The sequence below is a fragment of the Cydia splendana genome, chromosome 7 (genome assembly GCF_910591565.1).
Source record: "Cydia splendana chromosome 7, ilCydSple1.2, whole genome shotgun sequence".
Lineage (NCBI taxonomy): Eukaryota > Metazoa > Arthropoda > Insecta > Lepidoptera > Tortricidae > Cydia > Cydia splendana.
In genome coordinates this window covers 219,291-242,431 of record NC_085966.1, presented here as the reverse complement: position 1 = coordinate 242,431, position 23,141 = coordinate 219,291, and the positions used below count along the sequence as shown (strand labels likewise).

At 40.5% G+C, this 23,141-nt stretch overlaps 2 protein-coding genes across 2 annotated transcripts; both read left to right on the top strand.

The window, feature by feature from the left end:
* Positions 1–1,308: 1,308 nt before the first annotated feature.
* Positions 1,309–2,987, top strand: LOC134792323 (uncharacterized). The gene is made up of 2 exons (XM_063763593.1): positions 1,309–1,364; positions 2,696–2,987. The coding sequence occupies exons 1-2, from the start codon at positions 1,309–1,311 to the stop codon at positions 2,985–2,987; spliced, it is 348 nt and encodes a 115-aa protein (XP_063619663.1).
* A 5,117-nt stretch (positions 2,988–8,104) lies between these two features.
* LOC134792322 (uncharacterized) lies at positions 8,105–9,055 on the top strand. Its single transcript, XM_063763591.1, has one exon. It carries the CDS (start codon positions 8,105–8,107, stop codon positions 9,053–9,055), a length of 951 nt encoding a protein of 316 aa, XP_063619661.1.
* Positions 9,056–23,141: the final 14,086 nt, after the last annotated feature.

Sequence of the window (23,141 nt, the reverse complement as noted above, 5' to 3'; positions counted from 1 at the left end):
AAAGTGTAAAGTCCCGAGCTTTCCCGACGGAGATCCTTAATCTAGCCGTCATGTGCACATGCTATAGGGTTATCACCACAGTTAAAAAGTAGTATTTTTGCAATTTATATTTTTTACTCAATTAACGATTCTTACCATTACCAATAGTCTCTGTATCACTTAAACGACCTAATACTTCCGGGAAGGATCGTCGTGCCTTTCCACCCTGTATAATGGCTGGAAGATGTTTTGAACCAGCTATAACCGATTTAGCATGTGCTCGCTCGCCTTAATGAGGCTTAAGGTTTGTAAACAACGGGAGTTTACCTACTTCAAACTTCATCACGGACCACAAGCATGTTTGCTAGCAAGCTGTTTGTTTGTTTGTGTTAGTTAATAAAGCAAAAAAAAATAGCTAAGGAAATTTACTTTTATGATACCTAAATTGTCCCACTGATTTTGGATTAAAACTTACGATATGAAGAGTCATGCCTGAACTGGTCCTCATGGTGTAAAAGGCAAAAGGGTGCTTATGTTAGCATAGAACAATAATAAAACTAAAATAAGGGCCACATTGTCCTTTAGGCATGAAACGCCACAAATAACCAATATACGTAAAGAAAACCCTTAACAATTATTAAGTACAATCCATAACTAATCACAATCAACTTGTGCAGTCGAAGAAGTGATATACCTACGTTTTCGTTTCACCGCTGCAGTACACTCCCGCTAGATAGCTCAATTAAATATGTACCTATCTGGACTTAGCAAAAGCTTGTATATGTATTTGAATCCAACATGACCTTATCTCGGTATCTGTGATCTGCATTCACGACGTGTTTAATTTATACAACCGGGGTGTAGCGGCGACACGTCAGGACAGGGGATTAATAGGTACCTACTGCAAAATTCAGACGTAGGTAAAGCCAGGAAATTAGAAGAGAACCAAAGACGGAAGATTTGACATCTGTAAACTGTCATGCACACTCTGACAATAAATGATTGATTACTTACTTACTTTTAACTTTTATCTCAATTATTTAATCTGAAAATATACTTCCGTATCAAATTTTGCTTATCAGATCCCTCGGCTATAAGTAGTTATCACGTATAGGTACTAAAATTATACTGTTTTCAAGACAGACAATATTCGGCATAATAAATATGTTACTATGCGGAATTTTTATGCGCCTACCTTAAAGTGATAATGTAGTAGTAGTAGTAGTAAACTCTTTATTGTACAAAATATATTATATTGTATATTTCGTATATTGTATTGTATAATTCGATAGTGACTTAATTAAGGAGTAGCAGACGTTTTCTTGCATCATGGCCCCAGCCTTGCAGGGCGACGGTCCAGGCCACGGGGCCGGCGGGAGGGACAGGTGAGCCTTGAGCCGCGGCCAACACCGCCGGCCCCGGGCTGCGTGCTTCATTCATTTCCGGGTTTCGGCATTTCCTGCACATCATACGAGATGTTATTGCTTCAACCCTTAGCCAAATTTTGCGGAATAAATATATAGGTCCTCTGCGCTAAGACGTTCTTCAAGAAATGGGTATTCAGGGTCGGAAACGCATGAGTGGCTCCTCCGATGTAGCTGATATCCATGGGCGACGGCAACCGCTTCCCATCAGGTGGCTCGTCTGCTATCAGACATATCAAGCTACATATTAGTGCATTAAAATCACATGCACTCGTTAAACGTTGGGTAGTATTCTTAAGGAGTGCATGTGGTTTTAATGTCGTGATGTAGACCGCCGAGAGCCGGAGTCGTATTGCATTACGCATGCGGTGTGATATGGCCTTTAGCCTGCAGCAAACGATATCTCACCTTGGACACGCGCCAAAGCCACATGTCTAATGTTGCGTGCGTGGTAAATACAGTCGACTATCTATGCAGCCCAGTACGTAGCGTACAAAATGTTTATTATGACATGACTGCCGCGTCACGTATCCTATCTCTAGCTAACAATAACTCACAGGCCAATTCAAACGATATCAAAATGACATCTCAATTATGTTATTTACGGCTCGATTCGGAAAATGAATTAGATTTCTACTAGACTTCAACAAGTTACGATACGGATAATTTAAAGATATTTGTAAGATAGATATGTCAAATTTGACGTTTCCGCGATTCTGGAGGTCCTCTTGAACGATTTCGACAAGTTATGACTTACTTAGATATCCAAGTCACATCTAGTCGATATCTAATGTAGATCTAAGTTGTTCGCAGAAATCGCGAAGCGTCTGGTTGACGTAACTGGTGACCGAAGAGCTGGCGGCTACCTCGCACAACGTATCAGCATTGCGATACAGCGCGAAGAACGACATAACTGTAGTTATCGCTCTTATGCTTAGTAAAATTGTGATAACAAATGTTAGTCCAATAACTAATCATAAACGCAATAAGTGAAGTTGTTACACTTATGTTTAGGATTGTCAAAATTTTAATGATAAGTTTATTTAATAACAAGGCAATACAACTAAGTTATTGCATTTATGTTTAGGACGATGGGGCACAGACAGTATAGTTTTACCAATAACGGTGCAATATGATGGCAAGTTGTCGCATTTATGAGTAGTAAAATGTTCACTGCGGGGCGAAGGGTACGGAATAAGTTTCGATTTTGTGCCATGAGCATCCATCAGTCGCCTTTTTTGTTAGATTTTTTTACCGAATAATATAATTGTCAAAGTAACTGATCGCATAAGAAACACCACGCTGCGCTCTAAAACCCGCATTGCTGACGTAGGCGAAAAAACCGCTAGGCTCAAATGGGACTGGGCCGGTCACGTCTACCGCATGCATCCGGAGAGGTGGGCTAGCTTATTAGCCACCAGGTGGATGCCGGTAGAGGGACTTGGCCGCGGTAGGCCCAAACGGAAATGGCGAGATGACCTGGACAGCTTCCGGAACAACTGGCCGGAGGAAGCACCAAATCGGGAGTCGTGGAAATTAAGGGGAGAGGCCTTTGCCCAGCAGTGGGACACTCAAATAGGCTAATAAAAAAAAATATAATTGCAATAGTAAGACATGAAAAACTAGTATTATTTACCAGAAGTAGGACTCTAAAAATAAATGTTTATTTTTTTTATTACTTGTGTTATTGTAATGTTATGTCATATAATCTTTAATAGAAAAAAACCGACTTCTCAAAATAGTTTGAAATGCCATATATACATTATTGGCTGGTATTTAACTGATATAGTAATCCACTTCGTCACCTTTTTCTCGTAGCATATTTCGTTTCTGTAAGGGTCGCAGTTCTAACCTAACCTTACCCACTTTTCTAGTAGCACTTCGTTTCTCTAAGGGTCGCAGTTCTATCCTAACCTAACCCACAAAATCAAAATCGCCAAACTATGCATCGTTGAAGAATTCTGTTCTAATCATCATCAGCAGTTCCACTTCATCAAATGCGACAGTTTTTAATGTAAACGCTTGATTTTCTGTTGAAAATACAAAAATCTCTATATGTATGCCTTTAAGATTTGAGGAGTTCCCTCGACCTCATGGATCCCATGTTCAGAACTCGAGCTTGACATAAATGTGGCTTAAAAACTTAACTTGCTCAATAAACATAACGAAGAGGACAAATCACCACACGTGAACTATGCGTCGTTGAAGAGTTCTGTTCTGATCATCATCAGCAGTTCCACTTCATCAAATGTCACCTTTCTTAATGTATATGCTTGATTTGAGGAGTTCCCTCAATTCCTCATGGATCCCATCATCAGAACTGGGTTTTGACAAACACGGGACCAATCTGTACATCCAATTAAAAAAAGAATTTTCAAAATCGGTCCTGTAATGACGGAGGTATGGTTAAAAAACATAAAAAATAAAAAATATAAAAAAACATACAACCGAATTGATAACCTCCTCCTTTTAGATTTGGAAGTCGGTTAAAAATACACTTTTGCAACAACTATAATAGAAAAAAAAATTTAACACATCGTCTTACTAATTAAAACTGCAATAAGTAAACTACTTATTGTACTTAAGATTCAAGCATACAGTACAGCACCATAGTCACCATACTATAATTGCTTAAAATAATCGTAATATCTTGAATTACTAACGATAAGTGCAATAAGTATACTACTTATTGCAGTTATGGCTTGTAATTATATCATGTCTGTATTGGACCATCCTAAGCATAAGTGCGTTTGCTCATTTTTTATAGTATAAATAAATAAATAAATAAATATTAGGTACGTACAAATAAACTCAAAAATATTATCTATTTTTTGGTCAAAGTTTCAAGTCAATAGGATGTGTAATATTGGAGATATCAACTAAACAAATTTAAAATCTTTTACCGCGTTTTTCTCGAAAGTAGCTTGACTCTAGTTATTGCACTTTTCGTTAGGAGGGCAACAGTGTGTTTGACAAGAGCGTGACCAGTGTATATGTATATTTTAAGGATGTGGCACAGAAAAAAAAGTACTGGCTGAATAGAATGTTCTTTTGCCTTCAATGCTTCGTAAAAAATAACAAAATACTTTGGACAATTTCCCACCTAAAAGTCAATAAAAAAAAAGAATGCCGCTTACAATTCACGTTATGAGGCAGTGTTCTACTGCACGTACCCAAAAGGTCCCAAAATGTCACGAAACCAAGCTGATTGTATACAAATAAATCGAAGGCGTTTGTAATTAAGTGGGTGAAGCATTATAAGGAGTATACAAATGTTTAAGATTTACCAGAACGCGGGAAAACATAAAAGACCTCCTTCTCAGACGATAAACGGGTCTTGCAGATATTTTCAAAAAATCCACTTTTCTCATTGCGTTCTGGGCCTTCTTGACAAGTAAAACTTACGATAAAAGGTTTGAAGATATCTTTAGATACAATCAGAAGGTGTTTGAATGAAAATGGTTTAAAATATTGCAGTACGGTGAAGAAGCTTCTCCCTTACTGAAAAACATATGGAAAAAAAGCCTATCGTGGGCGAGAGCAAGCAAAAACCGAGATTGCAATAATATTTTTTTTTCGATGAAGTTTCTTTTTGGGCAGTTAATTAGTCGACTTGAACTTGTTCTACGGCAGATAATAGAGTGCTCGTGCGAACCGAGAATTACCCAGTAAAGGAACTTGTTTGGGGATGCTTCTCGAAGCAGGGTTTCGGCCATTTGCACTTGTGCACCGATACACTGGACGCCCATAAAAGGGTCAAAATTGATGAAAAGGCATTGCCCTCTTCCTCTATCAAAAGCTTCCAAAGTATAAGGCTTCTTGGATCCCACAAGAGAATAATGACCCTAAATGCCGAAGTCAGCTCTGTACTGCATGTAAAACTGAAAATGTCGACGATGTTTTGGATTGGCCCTCACAATCACCCGACGCCAATCTAGTTCGAAATGTTTGGGCATGGATGAAGCTCAAATTACGAGGAAATAATACTCTTAGTTTTATTGATCTAACTCGAGAGCTGAAATCTGTGCGAACGTCTTTACCTTGCAGTTTTGCTGAAAATTTGGTCGAAATTATGCCTCAAATTTACCAAGGTATTATTGATAATTCAGGAGACTGGACGCCTTAATAAAAATAAAGCATGAATATGTAATAACAATACTCTAATATTATAGTATTTGACATGAACACTCTTTACTTTTTTTCTAAGTTTTACCGGTCACGCTCTTATCGTACATAGTGTACCTACTTAATATAAGTTTAGGACTTATTGCTTCTGCCCGTTATTTCGTCTGCGTGGGATCGGATGACGATAATGTGATTGACAGAAACTATCTTATGTCCTTCCGCGGCGCACGTAATATTTACCTGATATGTATTTGAAAACGGACTATTCGATATATAACTCAACTTTGGTATAGTAACAACAGCGCACCTTAATTTTCTTCCTAGTGGACGTTATCTCAGCGCAGTAAGGTTAACTAATGTCATCATCATCCTGGCGTCAATCCCGGCTGTGCCCCCGCGCGGGGCGCGAAGACCCGGGTTCCGCCTTCCGACTCCTTCGTGTCCACTTTGCCCGATCTTCGGCGTCCCTGCTGGTGAGTCCGTTGGCACGCAAGGTTAACTAATGTACAACGGTACAAATGTACTCGGGCGTGATAGTGATGGTCGGGCCGGGAGGCTAGAACTTACATTTTGATATTTAAACCGTGTCACTGTGTTATCGTTTAGCCGTGCATCTCGCTCGCGACAATACAATGTACGAGCGAGACGCACGCGCAAACGACATCACTTAGATATCATTTTGATGTCAAAGTGTATGTTTGAATTGGCCTCCGGGATGGACACGTCCGCAAATGTTTGAGCGTGACCACACGTGTCGGCGAGAGCGCGGGACTGTTGTTTGTCGGGACTGTCCCTGCTTCAATTTATAATCCCACGTTTAGTACAAAAACACTGGTTGCGTTGCGTTTACTGGTTAAGAGCGTGTGACTCTCAATCCGGAGGTCGCGTGTTTAAACTCCGGCCCTTGCCAATGAGTTTTTCGGAACTTATATATATTATACGAAATAAGTATCATTTGATATTTACCAGTCGCTTTTCGGTGAAGACAAACATCGTGAAGAAATAATCCCAATAAAGCCTAGTATCAGGGTTGGAAGGTCAGATGGCTGTCGTTTTCATAAAAACTAGTTTCTACGCCTATTCCTGGGATTAGTTGCCAAGCGGACCCCAGGCTTCCAAGAGCCGTGGCGAATAGCCGGGACAACGCGATGATGTATAAGGAATATGAGCACTAAAGGAAAAAATACGCTGTGTATCATAAATCAATAATGTAAGAAATAGAATTGATTAAAACATGAAATTACCTACGTCCCATTTAAATTTCGTTGCGTGAAGTCGAAAAGAGGATAATATTTTTCACAGCAAAGCGCACCAAAATTCATACTGTGCTAAAAATAAACTTATGTTAAATAGAGATTGAAAGAATACCTGATTAAATCCCGATTCAAAGTCACATCCCTTAACCGCGAGGCTCTTTTTAATTTAAAAATATACCTATTGTATTTTCCAGTAAATACAGCGAGTGGAAGTCCTTACACATGTGAGACTAATTGCACATTGGTTTTTACGATCCGCAGATAAACAGGTGGTAATCCGAAATGTGCGGCCGTAAACCTTCCCCCCTCTCCCTTTCCAACAGCCTTTCTACCTACACTACCCCTCCACGCTCGCCGCAGCATATCTCGAGGAACACTCCTCTAGAAGTCTGCAATAATGTCGGAAATAAAAGCTGCCACGGTTTCGTCCACTTTAATATTACGTGTGACCATCGTGTGATGTTTTTATTTTAGTTTATTTTTATTATTCAAAAACAAAATTCAAAAAATAATTATATCATAGTTTGGATTACATAGGTGAAGTACAGTGATCCCCACACTAGGCTTAGCCTTTATTTGGTTTGCACTGTAGGTATTTATGTATATTCATATCTTGCACGACTTTCCCGTAGGTAGTCGGCTTACAACTTTACTGAATAAACTACTTACAGTGGCAGCACAGTGTGGGTGCTACATATCTTTCAATAATCCCTGTGAGCCTCGAAGACTGACGGTTTGACGTCAGGAAGCAACCTTTCAATATGATATCTGGAAGTGTTTTCGAACTTTTCAAAGTCTCAACTTGATTTGATACGATCTTAACACTAACTGCATCTGATGAGCCAAAAAGTATGTATGTAGGGACACATATATGTAGTTAGAAATGCTGACGACGCATTCGAGATGCAAGCCGCGAGGCGCGGGCCTCGCCAGTTGTCCCCCGCCTTGCGACCTGCCCGGTAGTTCCCAAAAGCGTAAGCGCATACGTAAATTACTGTAACAGTTATTGATATAATTGACCTTCAGTGTTAACAATTTGTGAAACTCTAAAAATAAACTTTATTGTGGTATTCAGTGGTTTTAAATTGACATTTCCATACTTCTGATCCCGGAGTCATAATAGTTAGTATTAACACCATACAAATTGGTTACCCCGACAACGGGGCGCACAAAGACTATAAATATAAACTTACAGTGCAGTGAAAAGTGAAAGACAATTTTAAAGACTGTGTATCAAATCGAATTTGTTTTTAACTGCGTATCGGGGGCAACTCACTTTGCGGGAACTAGCCGGGGCAGGGAAACAAAGCCATTACGAAAATGGCAAGCGGTGCTGGCGGAGCACCCGGCGTCGCTGAGCAGCAGCCACAGCAGCCGTTGCAGCAGCCGCCGGCGGGCGCGCCGCCCGCAGCGTCGAGCGAGAGGACCGACGCGCAGCTGGACCTGGCAGCGGTCACAGTGGCGTCCAGGTTACCGGAGTTTTGGGCTGATCAACCTAGACACTGGTTTATACAAGTTGAAGCTATACTAAACCCTCAGCATCTCAAGGATCAGGCGAGGTATGACCTAGTTTTAGGGAAGCTCACAAAAAGTGCGATAGGGCAGATTACCGACCTTCTGCTACAGCCACCAGTTACTGGCAAGTATGAAGCCCTCAAAGAAAAGCTTTTGGCGATTTATGAAGATTCTGCTAAGGCGCAACTGCAGAAGCTCCTCAGTGATATGGAGCTGGGTGAGCAGAAGCCGTCGCACTTACTCAGGAAAATGCGAGACCTTGCTAGGGGTAAAGTGCCTGATCAAACGCTATGCATATTGTGGCAGAACCATCTACCTCAGGCAGCACGAGCAGCAGTCGCCGTCGCCGACAGCCAGAACTTGGATAGCCTGGCTGCGATTGCGGACAAAGTGCTGGAGGCGGTTAGGCCGACTCCACACGTAGCAGAGGTGCAGGCGTCGACTTCGCGGGGCGGAGTGACGCAGTCCCCGGAGATGGCAGCTGTCCTAGCTGCCTTAGAGAGACTCGAAGGCAGGATTTGCGGGTTGGAAGAGCACTCGAAACGGTCGGGCCGTGGCCGGTTCCGGCAGAGGGGGAGATCTGCTTCCAGGAGTGGCATGCGACAACGTTCTGGATCGCGCGGAAGGAGCAGCACCAGAAGAACGCCTGATAGCCCAGACTGGCTTTGTTCATACCATTTTAGATACCGAGAGAAGGCACAGCGTTGCGTTCCACCGTGCGCCTGGTCCAGAGGTCAACCTGCGGGAAACGAGTAGGAGTACAAGAGGTGGCGGAAGCTTGTACAACTCCACCGTCACACCGCCTATCCGTGACAGACTCCAACAGTGGTTTTCGTTTCTTAGTGGACACAGGTGCCGACGTTAGTGTCTTACCAGTGAGAAACAAATATGCAATTGGTGAAAGTGTGTGCAAATTATACGCCGCAAACGGTTCCGAAATTAAAACATACGGTTTAAAGACTCTAGAACTCAACCTTGGTTTAAGAAGAGCATATAAATGGACATTTATTATTGCCGATGTCAGACAGCCAATTATAGGTGCAGATTTTTTAGTTCATTATGGCCTTCTTGTAGATTTGAGATCCAAAAAATTAATAGACAGTTTAACTTGTTTGAGTGTAATTGGAGCTATTGAACATTGTTTTAATCCATCGATCAGAGGTATTGACGAAAATCACCCTTTTCATGACTTGCTAAGTAAATATCCGGATATTACGAAACCTGTAAATTTTAGAGAACCACCTAGTCACAACGTTAGGCATCATATTGAAACCAAAGGACCTCCGATATTTGCTAGAGCTAGACCACTTCCCCCAGATCGTTACAAAAAAGTTAAAGAGGAATTTAGAATAATGCAAGAAATGGGCATCTGTAGGCCTTCCAAAAGTCCCTGGGCAAGTCCGCTGCATGTCGTTCCAAAAAAGAACGGCGAACTTCGCCCATGCGGAGATTATAGACGGTTAAATGCAGTTACTAAGGCAGACAGATATCCAATTCCGCGAATTCAGGATTTTACATACATTATGAACAACAAAAAAATATTTTCAACGTTAGACATTAATAGGGCTTATCATTTTATTCCCGTGGCTGAAGAGGACATTGAAAAAACCGCCATTATTACCCCTTTTGGCTTATTTGAATTTCCGAAAATGAGTTTTGGATTGAAAAACGCAGCCCAGCCTTTCCAGAGGTTCATGAATACCACAGTTTTTCCAAATTTTGACTTTATATTTGTGTACATTGATGATGTTCTCATAGCTAGCGAGACAGAACAGGAGCATGAGCGACATTTGCAAGCCGTTTTCGAGAGGCTGAGCCAGTTTGGAATCACCATCAATGTGTCAAAATGCTGTTTTGGTAAGTCGAAGCTGGATTTTCTAGGTTTCGAGGTGTCAACAGAGGGCATTCGGCCGTTACCAGAGAAAGTGCAAGCAATAACGAACTACCCGAAACCCGAGACCATTCAAGACTTACGCCGTTTCCTAGGTATGGTAAATTTCTATCGTGCTCACTTACCGAACGCAGCATCTTACCAGGCAGAGCTTAATAAGTACCTGCACAATAGCAAGAAAAGGGACAAAACAAAAATCCAGTGGACTGCAGAGTCAACGGAGGCTTTTGAGAAATGTAAGCAAAGCTTAAAAAACGCGGCTACTTTGTCTCATCCTCACGTCGATGCTCCCATGGCACTCATGTCAGACGCTTCTGATTATGCGGTTGGCGCAGTTCTTCAGGTACAGGTAAAAGGTACGTGGAAACCCTTAGGCTATTTCTCAAAGAAATTGACCACTGCTCAACAAAAGTACAGCACTTATGACAGAGAACTTTTAGGTATTTATCTTGGAGTTCGATATTTTAGGAAAATGTTCGAAGGACAACCCTTAATCATTTTTACAGACCACAAGCCTCTTATCTACGCATTCAAAAATGTAGATAACAACAAAGAAACGCCTCGTAGAACCAGGCAGTTGTTATTTATCAGCGAATTCACAACCGACATACGATACGTAGAAGGTAAGAACAATATTCCTGCAGATTGTTTATCGAGAATAGAAACCGTTTCCTGTCCCACGATTCTCGACTACGGTGCAGTTGCTGACGCGCAAGAACATGACGAGTATATTTCCAATGAAACATCGAGCGAAAACAACAGATCGCATTTCAGAAAGGTATTTTTGCCTACAAGCAATAAGGCAATTTATTGCGAAACTTCGACTAGCAATATTAGACCTTATTTGCCTAGCGCTTTTAGAAAGATAGCCTTTGATTCAGTGCATGGTTTAAGTCATCCAGGGATCCGCACTACCAGAAAAATGATTGCTAGTAAATTTTTCTGGCCAGGAATGAATCGTGATGTAGGACTATGGGCAAAATGCTGTCTGCAATGTCAACGAGCTAAGGTAACTAGACACACTTTGTCAGAGTTTAATGAGTACCCATCCGTCGAGAGATTCGAGCATGTCAATGTGGATGTTATAGGACCTTTACCCACTACAGCTGATGGATATAGGTATTGTGTTACAGTTGTAGACAGGAAAACACGTTGGCCGGAGGCTTTCCCTCTCAAAGATATTACTGCAGAGAGCGTAGCTAAAGTCATTTATGATGGCTGGATAACGCGTTATGGGTGTCCAGTAAAATTGACCAGCGATCAAGGGAGACAATTTGAAAGTAGTTTATTCAGTAACTTGCTTAAGATTCTAGGAGTCAAAAAGCTAAGGTCTACACCGTACCACGCTCAGAGTAATGGCATGGTCGAAAAGTTCAATAAATCATTAAAAACGTCATTAAAAGCTAGTTTGGTTGATAACTCATGGATAGATCAGTTACCATCAGTCATGTTAGGTCTTCGTGCAGCGCTGAGAAGCGACAATAGCGTTAGTGCCGCCGAGATGACATTCGGGAGAAAGCTTCGTTTACCAGGTGATTTTTATGATAGTACTGGTACAGAGACAGGTGACGACGATACTCTCGTCGACAGGATTCGCAAAACTATAGGTAAGTTTAAACCCGCTTTAAAATCACACAGCAGTCGTAGATCATTTTTTGTTCATCCCGATTTGAAAACATGTACTCAAGTTTTTGTCCGAGACGACACAGTTAGACGTCCTTTAAAATCCCCGTATGACGGTCCATTCAAAGTTCTCAAGCGTTTCGACAAAGTCTATAAAATTAAACTTCCAGATCGTGTGGTTAATATCTCCATAGATCGTCTTAAACCGGCGTACATATTGAATGACGCTAGTGACATAGAGTCGGATCAGCCGGTAATGTCAGTAGAGTCGGAGCTACCGACTCTACTGACATTACCGACGGACAGACTAATTTGAACCCTAAAAGTACGGACGTACAGCCCATCCCTCGAACGACGAGAAGTGGCCGAGTCGTTCGTAGACCTATTCGTTTTGATGTAGAATACCCGTAGGTCAAGTTATACTGGTCGTGTAACTACAACTAGTTAGGCTTAGATGAATATAACAGATGTCTTAGCAACAAATGTTATGTTCATGTTTAATTTACTTATTTTGTGAATTGTTTCTAATAATTGTATTGTTGATTTAACGATGTTGCGTAAATGCAAGCAGGTCATTTTAAGCGCACGTGTAACAACATGCCTAGGTATATTTTTGTTTAGTAAGTCATTGCACAAGGAAAAATTATGTCAATTAATTTGCAATTTAACGATTTTTCGGGAATATAAAAAGTCGTAGTATTAATTTGATTTCATTTCTTGATAGACATTCACCTATTATAATCATTATTTTCAAGATGGGCTATGCTCAAAGTAAACCTGCTAATAACGAAGTTATCGCTCAGGCCCAAGTGGTGTCAAACGTTACTCAGGTAGAGACGCGATTGAATACCCTGTCAGTTATATTAATCGTGGTAGCTGGCTTGATAGCCATAAGTCTCCTTTTTGCAATTCGTCGACTTTGTGTTAAGAAAACAAGACGTTGGTTACGGAAGGAAATGGGTGCAGCGAGTTTGGCAACTCCGGTGGTTCGGGTTCAGACCCTACCACCCCAAGCAGTCCAACCAACTACGGTGTGATAAAAGTGTTACAAACATAAGATTTTCCTTGTGCAACTGAAATACCCTTGTGTGTAAAATGTGTTAGTTAAGAAAAACTACAACTTTCGAATTTTTGTCAAAATTGTATGTGTAAATTTAATTAGGTAAACAAATGTTAATTTCCAGAAGATAAATATTTCATTCAGTTTGATTGTAACCATATTATTATTTTACTTATCAACAGTGTAGCAACCGGTATGAATTCTTGGTATTGCCGCCCGGTCGACTCGTGAGACGCAACGTCAGCAGACGGTTGCAAGTTACAAGTTTAAAGTCCGATATCGACAGTGATCCAATACCAAGATATTCATACAGGGTGAATTTTTGTTTAACCCAAAAATTGGGGGGGGGCTACTGTAGGGACACATATATGTAGTTAGAAATGCTGACGACGCATTCGAGATGCAAGCCGCGAGGCGCGGGCCTCGCCAGTTGTCCCCCGCCTTGCGACCTGCCCGGTAGTTCCCAAAAGGGTCATTCTCGCATTTCGTGCAAATCGGTATTATTTGCAATTTACCAAAAATGTGATGGTGTTTTCGAATATCTGTTAATGCAAGGTTGTAACATAGGACCTAAAGTATATTGGCCCGCCATGAACAATTCTAAAAAGGTGGTTATTTTCTTTATATTTACAATTAACCCCCACTATTTTCATTCCTCTCTGCATGTAACGCGTGAAGTTAAACTTTGACCTCCATTTGAACCTTAAGATACTAAAAATAGAAAACTTGTTGTTGGTTCAGTAAACAAGTAATATAGTTATGTTTTATATCCTATAATATTATACGCTAAGAAATTAACAATAAAACTATACAGCCTTATAAGTGATGGTCCAAGCAATTTCTTCATTACCGACGCGAGAAATGGATTAGCTATATTTTGCTATATAGCAAGGGTATATAGCACTTCCCGCGGATACAACACATTGTTCGTCAGTCAGTTGGCCGCGTGCTACCACAGCGGACGTCCGTATGTTGCTTTTGACGAAAATACCTACGTTCTCTCGTGTCGGGAAGGAGTGTGGTTCAGATAAATCTTCATCGCCATCTAGTGATTTATACAGTAAGTACCAATTGTACATTATTAAAATTATACCTAATTGATGTGTTTTAGGGTTGCCTTTCGTGTGGCTTATTCTGCGAAATCAAGGTCTGATATCAACCGACCTAGGCGACGAAAACTTCCAAAACTTCATTCATATCTGTTTCATTCATTTCTTTTCCTTCCAATTTTGCCAGGGAAGGTAATGAACGAATTTAGAAGGTAATGATAATGTATATGAGGCAGTGCATTTAATGGAAAGAGGGTTAAGTTATTATAAATAGAATGTTGGTATAAACATTTAAAACTATGTAATAATATATAGGGGAGCCCAACTGGTGATTTTTTGGATTTAACTAGAGCGCAGTAGATTAACATAATCTGCCGCTCTATATATAATACCAGACCGCACTCAAGGACTGTGCTGAGAAATTTGACACGTTACTAAGAGACTAAGTGAGTTGGAATCATCTGATACCTGTCGACGATAAGGTAGAGAACGGGGCAAATGTTTGGAATAAAGGGCAGAAACTACAGAAACATAAACACAGGCCGATAAACAATAATAGTGCCTCCGCCGTCAAAAGCGACAATTCCCAATCCGTGCGTGATAAATCTCAGAAAACTGATACCAGCAGTAAAAAGCGGTGTAAAATCCCTCTCAGGGCGGTGGACCATCGCAAGTTCATCCATCTGTGGAATATAGCTTGAGGATCGGAGGACATACGGGCATACCTGCTGTTATTCATGGTGCACTGTCGATGAACTTAAGCTCAAAGGGGACTCCAAGACTTTCAAAATAGGAGTACCCTCGACAATGTATGAATCCTGTTTATTTCCAACTATGTAGCCCGATAATCGTGGTCATTTCGTAAATCCAACGTCAATGGGAGTCAGACAAAGACCAACCAGTAATACTTAGTTCGGAATCCTGATTTGAAACCTTCACTGGATCTAATTTACCAAAATGTAAGGGGCCTTAACACCAAAGTAAGTTTTTCGGGCTTCTATGCTGTTGGTCCAGACTACTTAGGTACCTGCATATATCTTAAAGGGGTGTTTAGAGCATTTGAATGGTCCAATACACTCCATGCTTAATCTGGTACCTACTCTCCACAAGTACATATCATTTCCATTGGAAGATTTCACGGGTAAGACCGATCCCAAAGTCAAGGTATTCTTTTCTTTCAGCTTTAGCAAAGCTGTTTGAGTCCATACTCCATGGCACGTTGTCGAAACAAGTGAACATTATGCCTGTGCAACACTCAGCATGGTTTCAGAGTGAAACGGTCTGTGAAAACTAACCTGACCTTGGTTGACAGTGACACCATCTCAGAGCATCTGGATATGGGTATCCTGATAGACGTCCTGTATTATGATTTCCGAAAAGCCTTCAATCGTGTGGGTAACGATGTATTCCTACACAAACTAGACGCTATTGGGTTCAATCCACATTTGCTTAACATTTTTGCCAGTTATCTGCGTGATAAACCGCAGCACGCAACGACCAGCATGGCAACTTCGTACCAGATCCGTACCATACTCGTTCTGGTGACAGCCAAGATTCAATCTTGGGGCCTTTCCTATTTAGAATAATGGTCAATGACCTGCCCTCGGTTATCCATAACGCTCGTTGTCTACTCTACGCCGACGATCTTAAATTGGTATATTGAGTTGAGAAGGAGGAGGATTGTAAGTTGCTGCAGGAGGATGTTTCATCATCTCTGTGCCAATGGAGTCGGGGTAACAAACTGACTTTCAATGCGGCTAAGTGTCAAGTGTGTAGTTTTAATCAAACCCTATTTCCTACACATGCTCAAGAGTCGTCTCAGTAAAGGATCTTGCGGTCATATTCGATACGCGGCTAACATTTCACGACCATATCAAAGCACTTGGTACTGTAGCTTCAGTAGATTAGGCTTTGTCACTCGCATTGTCAGAGAATTCCATGACCCTTGCCCCATAAAAGTTTTTTACAATGTTCTGGTCAGAAGCAAGTTGGAGGCGTCAGCATTAGCCTGGATCCCTTACGAGTCAACGTACATTCTACTATTGGAAAAGGTCCAAAAGAATTTCCTTAGGATGTATTACCTAAAAATATTTATTTGGAGGTGAGTCAGGTGAGGCACAACTTAAGCCTACTACTTTTAGCTTGTTGGGCTTTTCGTGGAGACTCTGGCTGCCTTGAACTAGTAGAGAGGCTTGTAAGACTTTTTGTACCGGACATTAGAAATATAACCCTTAGGCTTCTCCTGGTGCATCTCCTGTTAACTCATGAGTGCTTGAGATTTTGCGAGTTTATGGAGCTACGGTGGATGGATTGGCAGTCGAGTGTATTTGGATGTTAATTTTAAATTAAAGTATGTAGTTTCTCAGTGTGTTGGTGACAAGACTGATGTAGTGCGGTGTAATCATTAAATAAATAAACAATACGAAATACGTCTTCAATCACGTAAATTGTGCTTGACAATCGCTACAAGCTAGGTGGTAAATCATAAGTCGCGATTGTCAAGCCGGAGTATTTGTTAAGTCGGCTTGATCGTCTGCACAGCGCTTAAGACACGTGATTTTAATGTTGTTCATTATATTAATGGTGTTAATTTTCAGTAACTAAAGTTTTTTTATTGCGATTTCATAAGTTTATTTCATTACCCTCCACTGATAAAATTACCATCCATGCCCATTTCATTACCAGCGCGTAGTTCATTACCACCAGTCTTATTAAATGAAAAGGACTAAGGTTACGAAGGTGCCTTTAGCATAAAAGTGTCAATAAATGAATCCACAATGCATGAAAACCCAAAAATTTACCATTTAAAAGAAAATTTACAAATCGAGAGAACATCACCGATTTGCACGAAATGAGAGAACGACCCAAAAGCGTAAGCGCATACGTAAATTACTGTAACAGTTATTGATATAATTGACCTTCAGTGTTAACAATTTGTGAAACTCTAAAAATAAACTTTATTGTGGTATTCAGTGGTTTTAAATTGACATTTCCATACTTCTGATCCCGGAGTCATAATAGTTAGTATTAACACATACATGTATAAAAAATATAGGTAAGAGCGACCACCAACCATATCAATAAAGGAGTAACATTTTTAACATCACACGAATCACTCCGCCATCGCTCATACACAATACCTATGCGAGATATGTCAAAATTTGATCAATTTATACGAGCTCGTAAAGTGCAAGTGGAGCTCCTTGCACTGTCAAGTGTAGAAATATAGTCAGCACTTAGAATTTTAAAAATATGTCACGACGTTGGTACCGACCCGTAATAAGGCCGTACATATTTAACGCGGAGAGTGCAGTATATTTATAGCAGACTGTTCGGAGAGGATGAAACGGGGATGAAAGTTTAATGTGGAACATTTGGGATGCCGCGTGCCGGTGCGTAGACGCGGCCGAGCTTAGTAGGAGTTTAAAATTCATAAGGAGATTTTTACTTGCCTTACACGTTGCTAAAGATAAGTTACACATTGGCTCGTGGTGATACGTATAACCGGATAACTAGAGAAATTACTGCTGAACTTATACTAGGAAAGGAGGCCCATTCTGACTTAAATAATTTTATTTATTTTGTTACTTATGTTTTTTTATCTTGACGATCGTCTTTGTGATTGGCGAGGTGACTGTACATCTCAGCAATTATCTGCGTGAGCGATCTTCGTCATATCAAAATGAGGTCAAAGCCGTAATGAGTTGTTAAATCTGAATCATTCTCCGCGTTTAGAATGATAAAGTAGATTAAACTCGTAACTTACGACAAATACATACATAGACCACAGATTATGGTAGGGTTCCAAACGTGGAACCGTTACATCCGTTACAACCTCACATAGGGTCGGCGGTTGCACCAAGTGACCAATCCGTCTGCCACCGTTAAAGCGTTCGCTAAATTTTATTGTATGGGAAGTTCCATAGATCTCTGCTGCGTAAAGTTGATCAGTCTGTTAACTTTACTGTGGTTGATGCAACTGGCCCTTAGATAGTTGAAATTCTCAAATATTTTAATGGAATGGCTAAGAAATCTTTAAACAGTAACAGATATACAAGCATAAATGCTTCACGGACAAATAAAACCGAGTGGGCCGTGAGCGGTGCCGATTGCATTTGCATTCCCTCACGGACCGGATTAATGCGTCCAATTCCGTCGGAATGAAGTTCCACCCACGTACCTACCGTGATATCAAACACCTCCCTTTGCCTTTCAATGGTTAGAACCCTGGCCAGGTTGTACAAGTTAAATGACAGTCAGTTATGTACCTACCTAAAATGATTAATAACAATTACCTACCTACTTAGGTAATTTACGTCCGTTGATGTTTTTGAAAATCCATCCGTATTTTACATCGCTAAAATATCTCGAGAACTACTTACTTACGCTATCGATTTGAAATTTGGAATATTAGGTAGTTATGAACAATGCTAACCCAGACGCATAAAAAAAAAAGTTTTATTTTTATTCTCTATACGAAAAATATCAGGGAAGGGGTAACTTACGATTTTTCATGAAGGAATATTACCACCAGATGCAAAAATAAAGACGCAAATACAACCAACGAACCACTACCAACATAATAATCCCGCGACTCGTGTTTCCTCTCAGCAAGGCATCCTCAGGAGGCCCGGGCTGGCTCGGTTTGTTGACAGCTCGGCGTGTGCCAAAGAGTGTTTTCTTGCTTTTTTATTTTTATTTTACGAATATCAAAGATAAAAGTACCTATAACGATACATGTTCCGGCTTTGAAATGCAATCCCTGCAGAGGGGCTACGGTAAATTAACGGATCAGACTACGTGTCAAATGTATCTACTATCGTACTATTCTCTAAAAACTTAGCATAAAAAGATGTCTCTAAATGTAGGCCAATTATATAGAATGTGAAATATACTTTTAAACACGAACTGTATAAATATATATCAGAAGAGTATTCAAAGGTGGCAAATGCTGTTTCATCCGTTACTCTTGATGCTTACTGTAGGCTCTATACTCTCTGCTGTAGGTACAGGTTTTTAAAGGGAACGCGCACCCCTAGAGTTTGCAAACGTCCATAGGCTGTATTTATGCTTGTTTGCCACCGACGTAATAAAAAAGTAGAACACATTCAATTACTGGTTGTACTTATGCTGCTGTTCGGTGTGAACATTTTGTAGATTGACACATCATTTCCAATATCTATCGCACGCGCATAGGCCGCGCGCCGATCAATGCCACTGTGTGAGCTAGACAACAATATTATAATTACTTAACCGTAACTTTAGTAAGCCGGATCTAACTCGGCTTTCTTTTGTTCCATGAACTCTAGGAAAATGTCTACAGGTACATACCTACCTACTACTGGAAACCCAGATGCCGTGCAGTGAAGCCTTAGTGAATATCCACGGAGAAGACGAGTGTCTCGGCGTTACCACGAGCTGCGGTCGGCTCTGTCGGCTGCGCTATACTTAGACAACGTTTCGCGGTCTGTACTTGCTAGCTCGAAATAGAGCTGGATTACTTAGGCACTGTGTACACAAGTCTGCACTCGCTGAATAAATTATAACATCTAATATTCACAGAAGGTATGTTAATGTCAGGGGAGGTGCTGAGTGAGTTTGTTAAATAATTATCGAAGTGAAGCTAATAAATTGCACTAAGCAGAGATGCGACAGACCTTGTTGGCAGTGGTGGGATATTTAATTTACCTAGATACCTTTGATAGGGCTGGCTAAAATACTACAGAGACCCAGCATAAAATCTAGTTCTCTTTCACCAATCACTTATATATATTTATTTAAGCAGTGTGTAACCGCATACGATAAAAAAATAAAGTAAGAAGGTGTACAATTCAAACATTTAATGGGTGATCATTAACCTTTCATAAGTGTGCGGTGATTCAAACACGTACAAAGCAGAATAAATCTATATCGAAAAAAATGCAAAAACGACTAAATATTCGGTCAGGATCCTTATACACATACAAGAGGTTAAATCAAACTTTGGCACCGGTCTATAAATAGATACCCATATCTTTCAATTGGCCATCTTTTTTGTGACACTATATATATACCGTGCCGGTAAGAACAGGATCCTAGCCGCGAGACTCTAGTTTCCTATGGAAGTATTGTCTACTGCCTACTAACGGCCACAAATATTGATGTGTTCCGGCGTTCTGAAAGTACTCGTCACGCCCTGCGCACGTCACGCACCGATTGTTTCGGACGCACACGGAGGCGAATTTAGATTTTTAAAATATCATAATGATGCGTTATTATCGTCAGTTTTAATTTATATAAGTCGTAGCTGGTAGTGCTTGAATGTTGAATTAGACATTAGCGGCACGATTCGGGAAATGAATTAGAGATTCACTAGATATGAAATAGTAAAGATATGTGACGTTCCACGGCAAAAGGTACCTTATGGCGGCTGGCGCTTACGTCGCATAGCGCATAATATTGGAGCGGCGGCGTTAATAATCGCTAACCGCCATAAGGTAAGGTACCCGTGGGAAGTCACATATCTTTACTATTTCATATCTTGTAGCATTACCTTGGGATACCTCCTTCCTTTTTCTGCGTACTATATTCCAATTCCAGCAATTAGCTTTCCACGTCCGATCATTCTGACTTGCTTATTATGTCTGCGATCACATTACGATACTTCGTGAACTATATCTGAAAACAGACGTTAATAAGACTCTTAAAGTCCTTATCAACCCTCGGGATACATGGGAAGACTGGGACTTCTGCCTGGCTTACTTTGGGCTACTATTTCTTAGACTTTCCATATGCGATGCGGCCCTACGCCACCTCAATACGTACCTTTAGGTTTTTCCAAATATCGCATATAGTTTTAGGGTAACTTTACATTACATTGTATTTTCCTGGATTTTTTCATTGTTTAAAATTTTGCAAGATGATTGACGTAACCCGTCAATCACTCTTCAACTTTTCGAATTCCATTACTAAAAAGGCTAGTATGTATATTTTCGGTAAAGGTTATTCTAAATTTCGTTACAAATAATAACTGGTACACAACTAATTTTAAATTTCAAATTATGTAATTCTAGTTCTTAAGTTCACCTATAAAAGCGGTACAACCGTCATTCTGAGTTCAGTTTATCGCCAGCTCTCTTCTGAGCGTATTCTAAATTAAGGGTCCGTACCTTCAAGAAACCCTCCTCTTCCTGGCGTAACTTCCTACCATAAGTACTACTACTATAAATTACGAACATCGTGCGCCACCTTGAAGTCGATAAGATAAGTCCCAGATTTGGTGACCCTCGCTGCGCACCTGTGTGCCACCTTCTAGTCACCACCGCGCGCCTAAGCGCGCCTCCCTTGAAGCCGCGCGTTTGAGCGCGCCCTTCTAGTCACCACGCGCCTGAACGTGTGAACGCGTTTCTCCAGGTGCCGCACCCCGGAGCACCGTGCTACCTACTACGCTACCACTGCTACCCTGTGTTACTGGACTATTTTAAATCTCAGAAGTGCCATATTGACCCACCCATATATACCTGGAAAATAAACGTTACCTACCCCTGAGTCCTTACTTTTAATTACTTCACACCTTCTCCACCCTTCATCCTTCCAGCTGCTCAGTTGCGTGCTCTACAAATTCATTGGCAGAGCACGTAACGCGACAATCTAGTGAATCTCTAATTCATTTCCCGAATCGCGCCGTAAGTATTAGTCTGTAGATACAAGAAGATCTCTCTTTTAGAAATCTGTTGGTACTAGCAAAGAGAATAGATAGTATAGAGGGGTCCTGTCATAGTAAATTTTGTAGTCACAGTAAATTTACTGCCATCTATCGACACACGACTAAAACTCAAAATGAAAACGTATAAAATTATCAAAAAATGTATTTATATGGATAAATGTTTTTATTATTTTTATATCATTTTGACCCATGTTCATTCACTGATATCTGTGTTAAAATTGTTAAATATGAAACGGTGTTGTCACGCCATCTAGCTGAACAGAGGCCAAAGGGATGCATAGCTGAATGTGCAAGTCGCAAAATGTGCAGGCTACGTAAAATGAGCAAATCGCTAAATGTGCAGATCTCACAATGAGCAGATCGCAAAATGTGCAGATCTCACAATGAGCAGATCGCAAAATGTGCAGATCTCATAATGGTATGACTGCGACGTGCACTGAGATTAATACCAAATCACAATCATAGTATTAAAATCGGAACACGCGCCTCGCTTAATTCAATCCGGAAGCACTGTGCTAATGTTTGCCGAATCGCATTCCCACTTCATTTCCATCAGCGTGGCCATAATACACTGCAAAACCTGTACATCTCCAGATTTTGCCCATTTCTTTATAAAACGTTATAAACCTTCTTTTTTAAAGTAATAAAAGATGTGGTTGTGAACTTAAAATAATTATGCGGTCGTATCAAAAACACGCTGTATTTGGTTTTTATTATGTTTTTAACCAGTCTTATGTACAATAAAGTGTTTACATATATACAGTCGCCATCAGATAGGTATATCGGAGCGGCCAAGGTGCTCAAAAATATCTGAACACGCGTTCTAACGCCTTGACAATAAAGGCGCGTTCATATATTTGTGAGCGCCTTGGCCGCTCCGATATATTTGATGGCGACTGTAGGTACATACTTTTTACCATTAAACCAAAAATGTTTAAACCTTTTATCAAGCAACATTTTTCCTGTGCTCATTTTATACTGCCCTCTCGCAAATACGAGTAACAGGGTCCGCAAATAACAGATTTTAGGGTCATGTCCGGACTTTTGTCAGGATATTCCGTTTCTTCACATGGCAACCGTATGTGGGGCAGCATACATAGTATACATACCCGTGCCACCTGCACCCGTTCTCGATTATTCGTCACGCACGAGGCTTTTACAATATCAGCTTTTCAGTTAAACCGCCATAATTCTTCACGGTTGACGCATTTATTGCGTAGAGATGTGAGCATATTTTACTTTTTATTCGGACGGCGGTCCCGGCGTTTATTCAGGTACGGAAACGACTGACAAATGTATTTCGGGATTGAGTTGGTCGATACAAAACTTACAAATTGATGTTGATTTGATCTTATTTTGTACAAGTAAGATAGGTATGCGATGCGAGAATAACAAATTAATAAAGGCTTTTTAAATTAAATTCGGATGCCGCTCTTAGAAATCGAGTTTTGATTTTATTTAAAAGAAGAACTTCAATTTTAAAAGATTTATCTAAATAAAAGAAAATTGTTGCC

Coding starts and splice junctions, on each gene's coding strand:
- LOC134792323 (XM_063763593.1), top strand. CDS start 1,309: ATGGCCCCAGCCTTGCAGGGCGACGGTCCAGGCCACGGGGCCGGCGGG. Junction 1,365..2,695: donor GGGGCCGGCGGGAGGGACAG/GTGAGCCTTGAG, acceptor TGATCGCATAAG/AAACACCACGCTGCGCTCTA.
- LOC134792322 (XM_063763591.1), top strand. CDS start 8,105: ATGGCAAGCGGTGCTGGCGGAGCACCCGGCGTCGCTGAGCAGCAGCCA.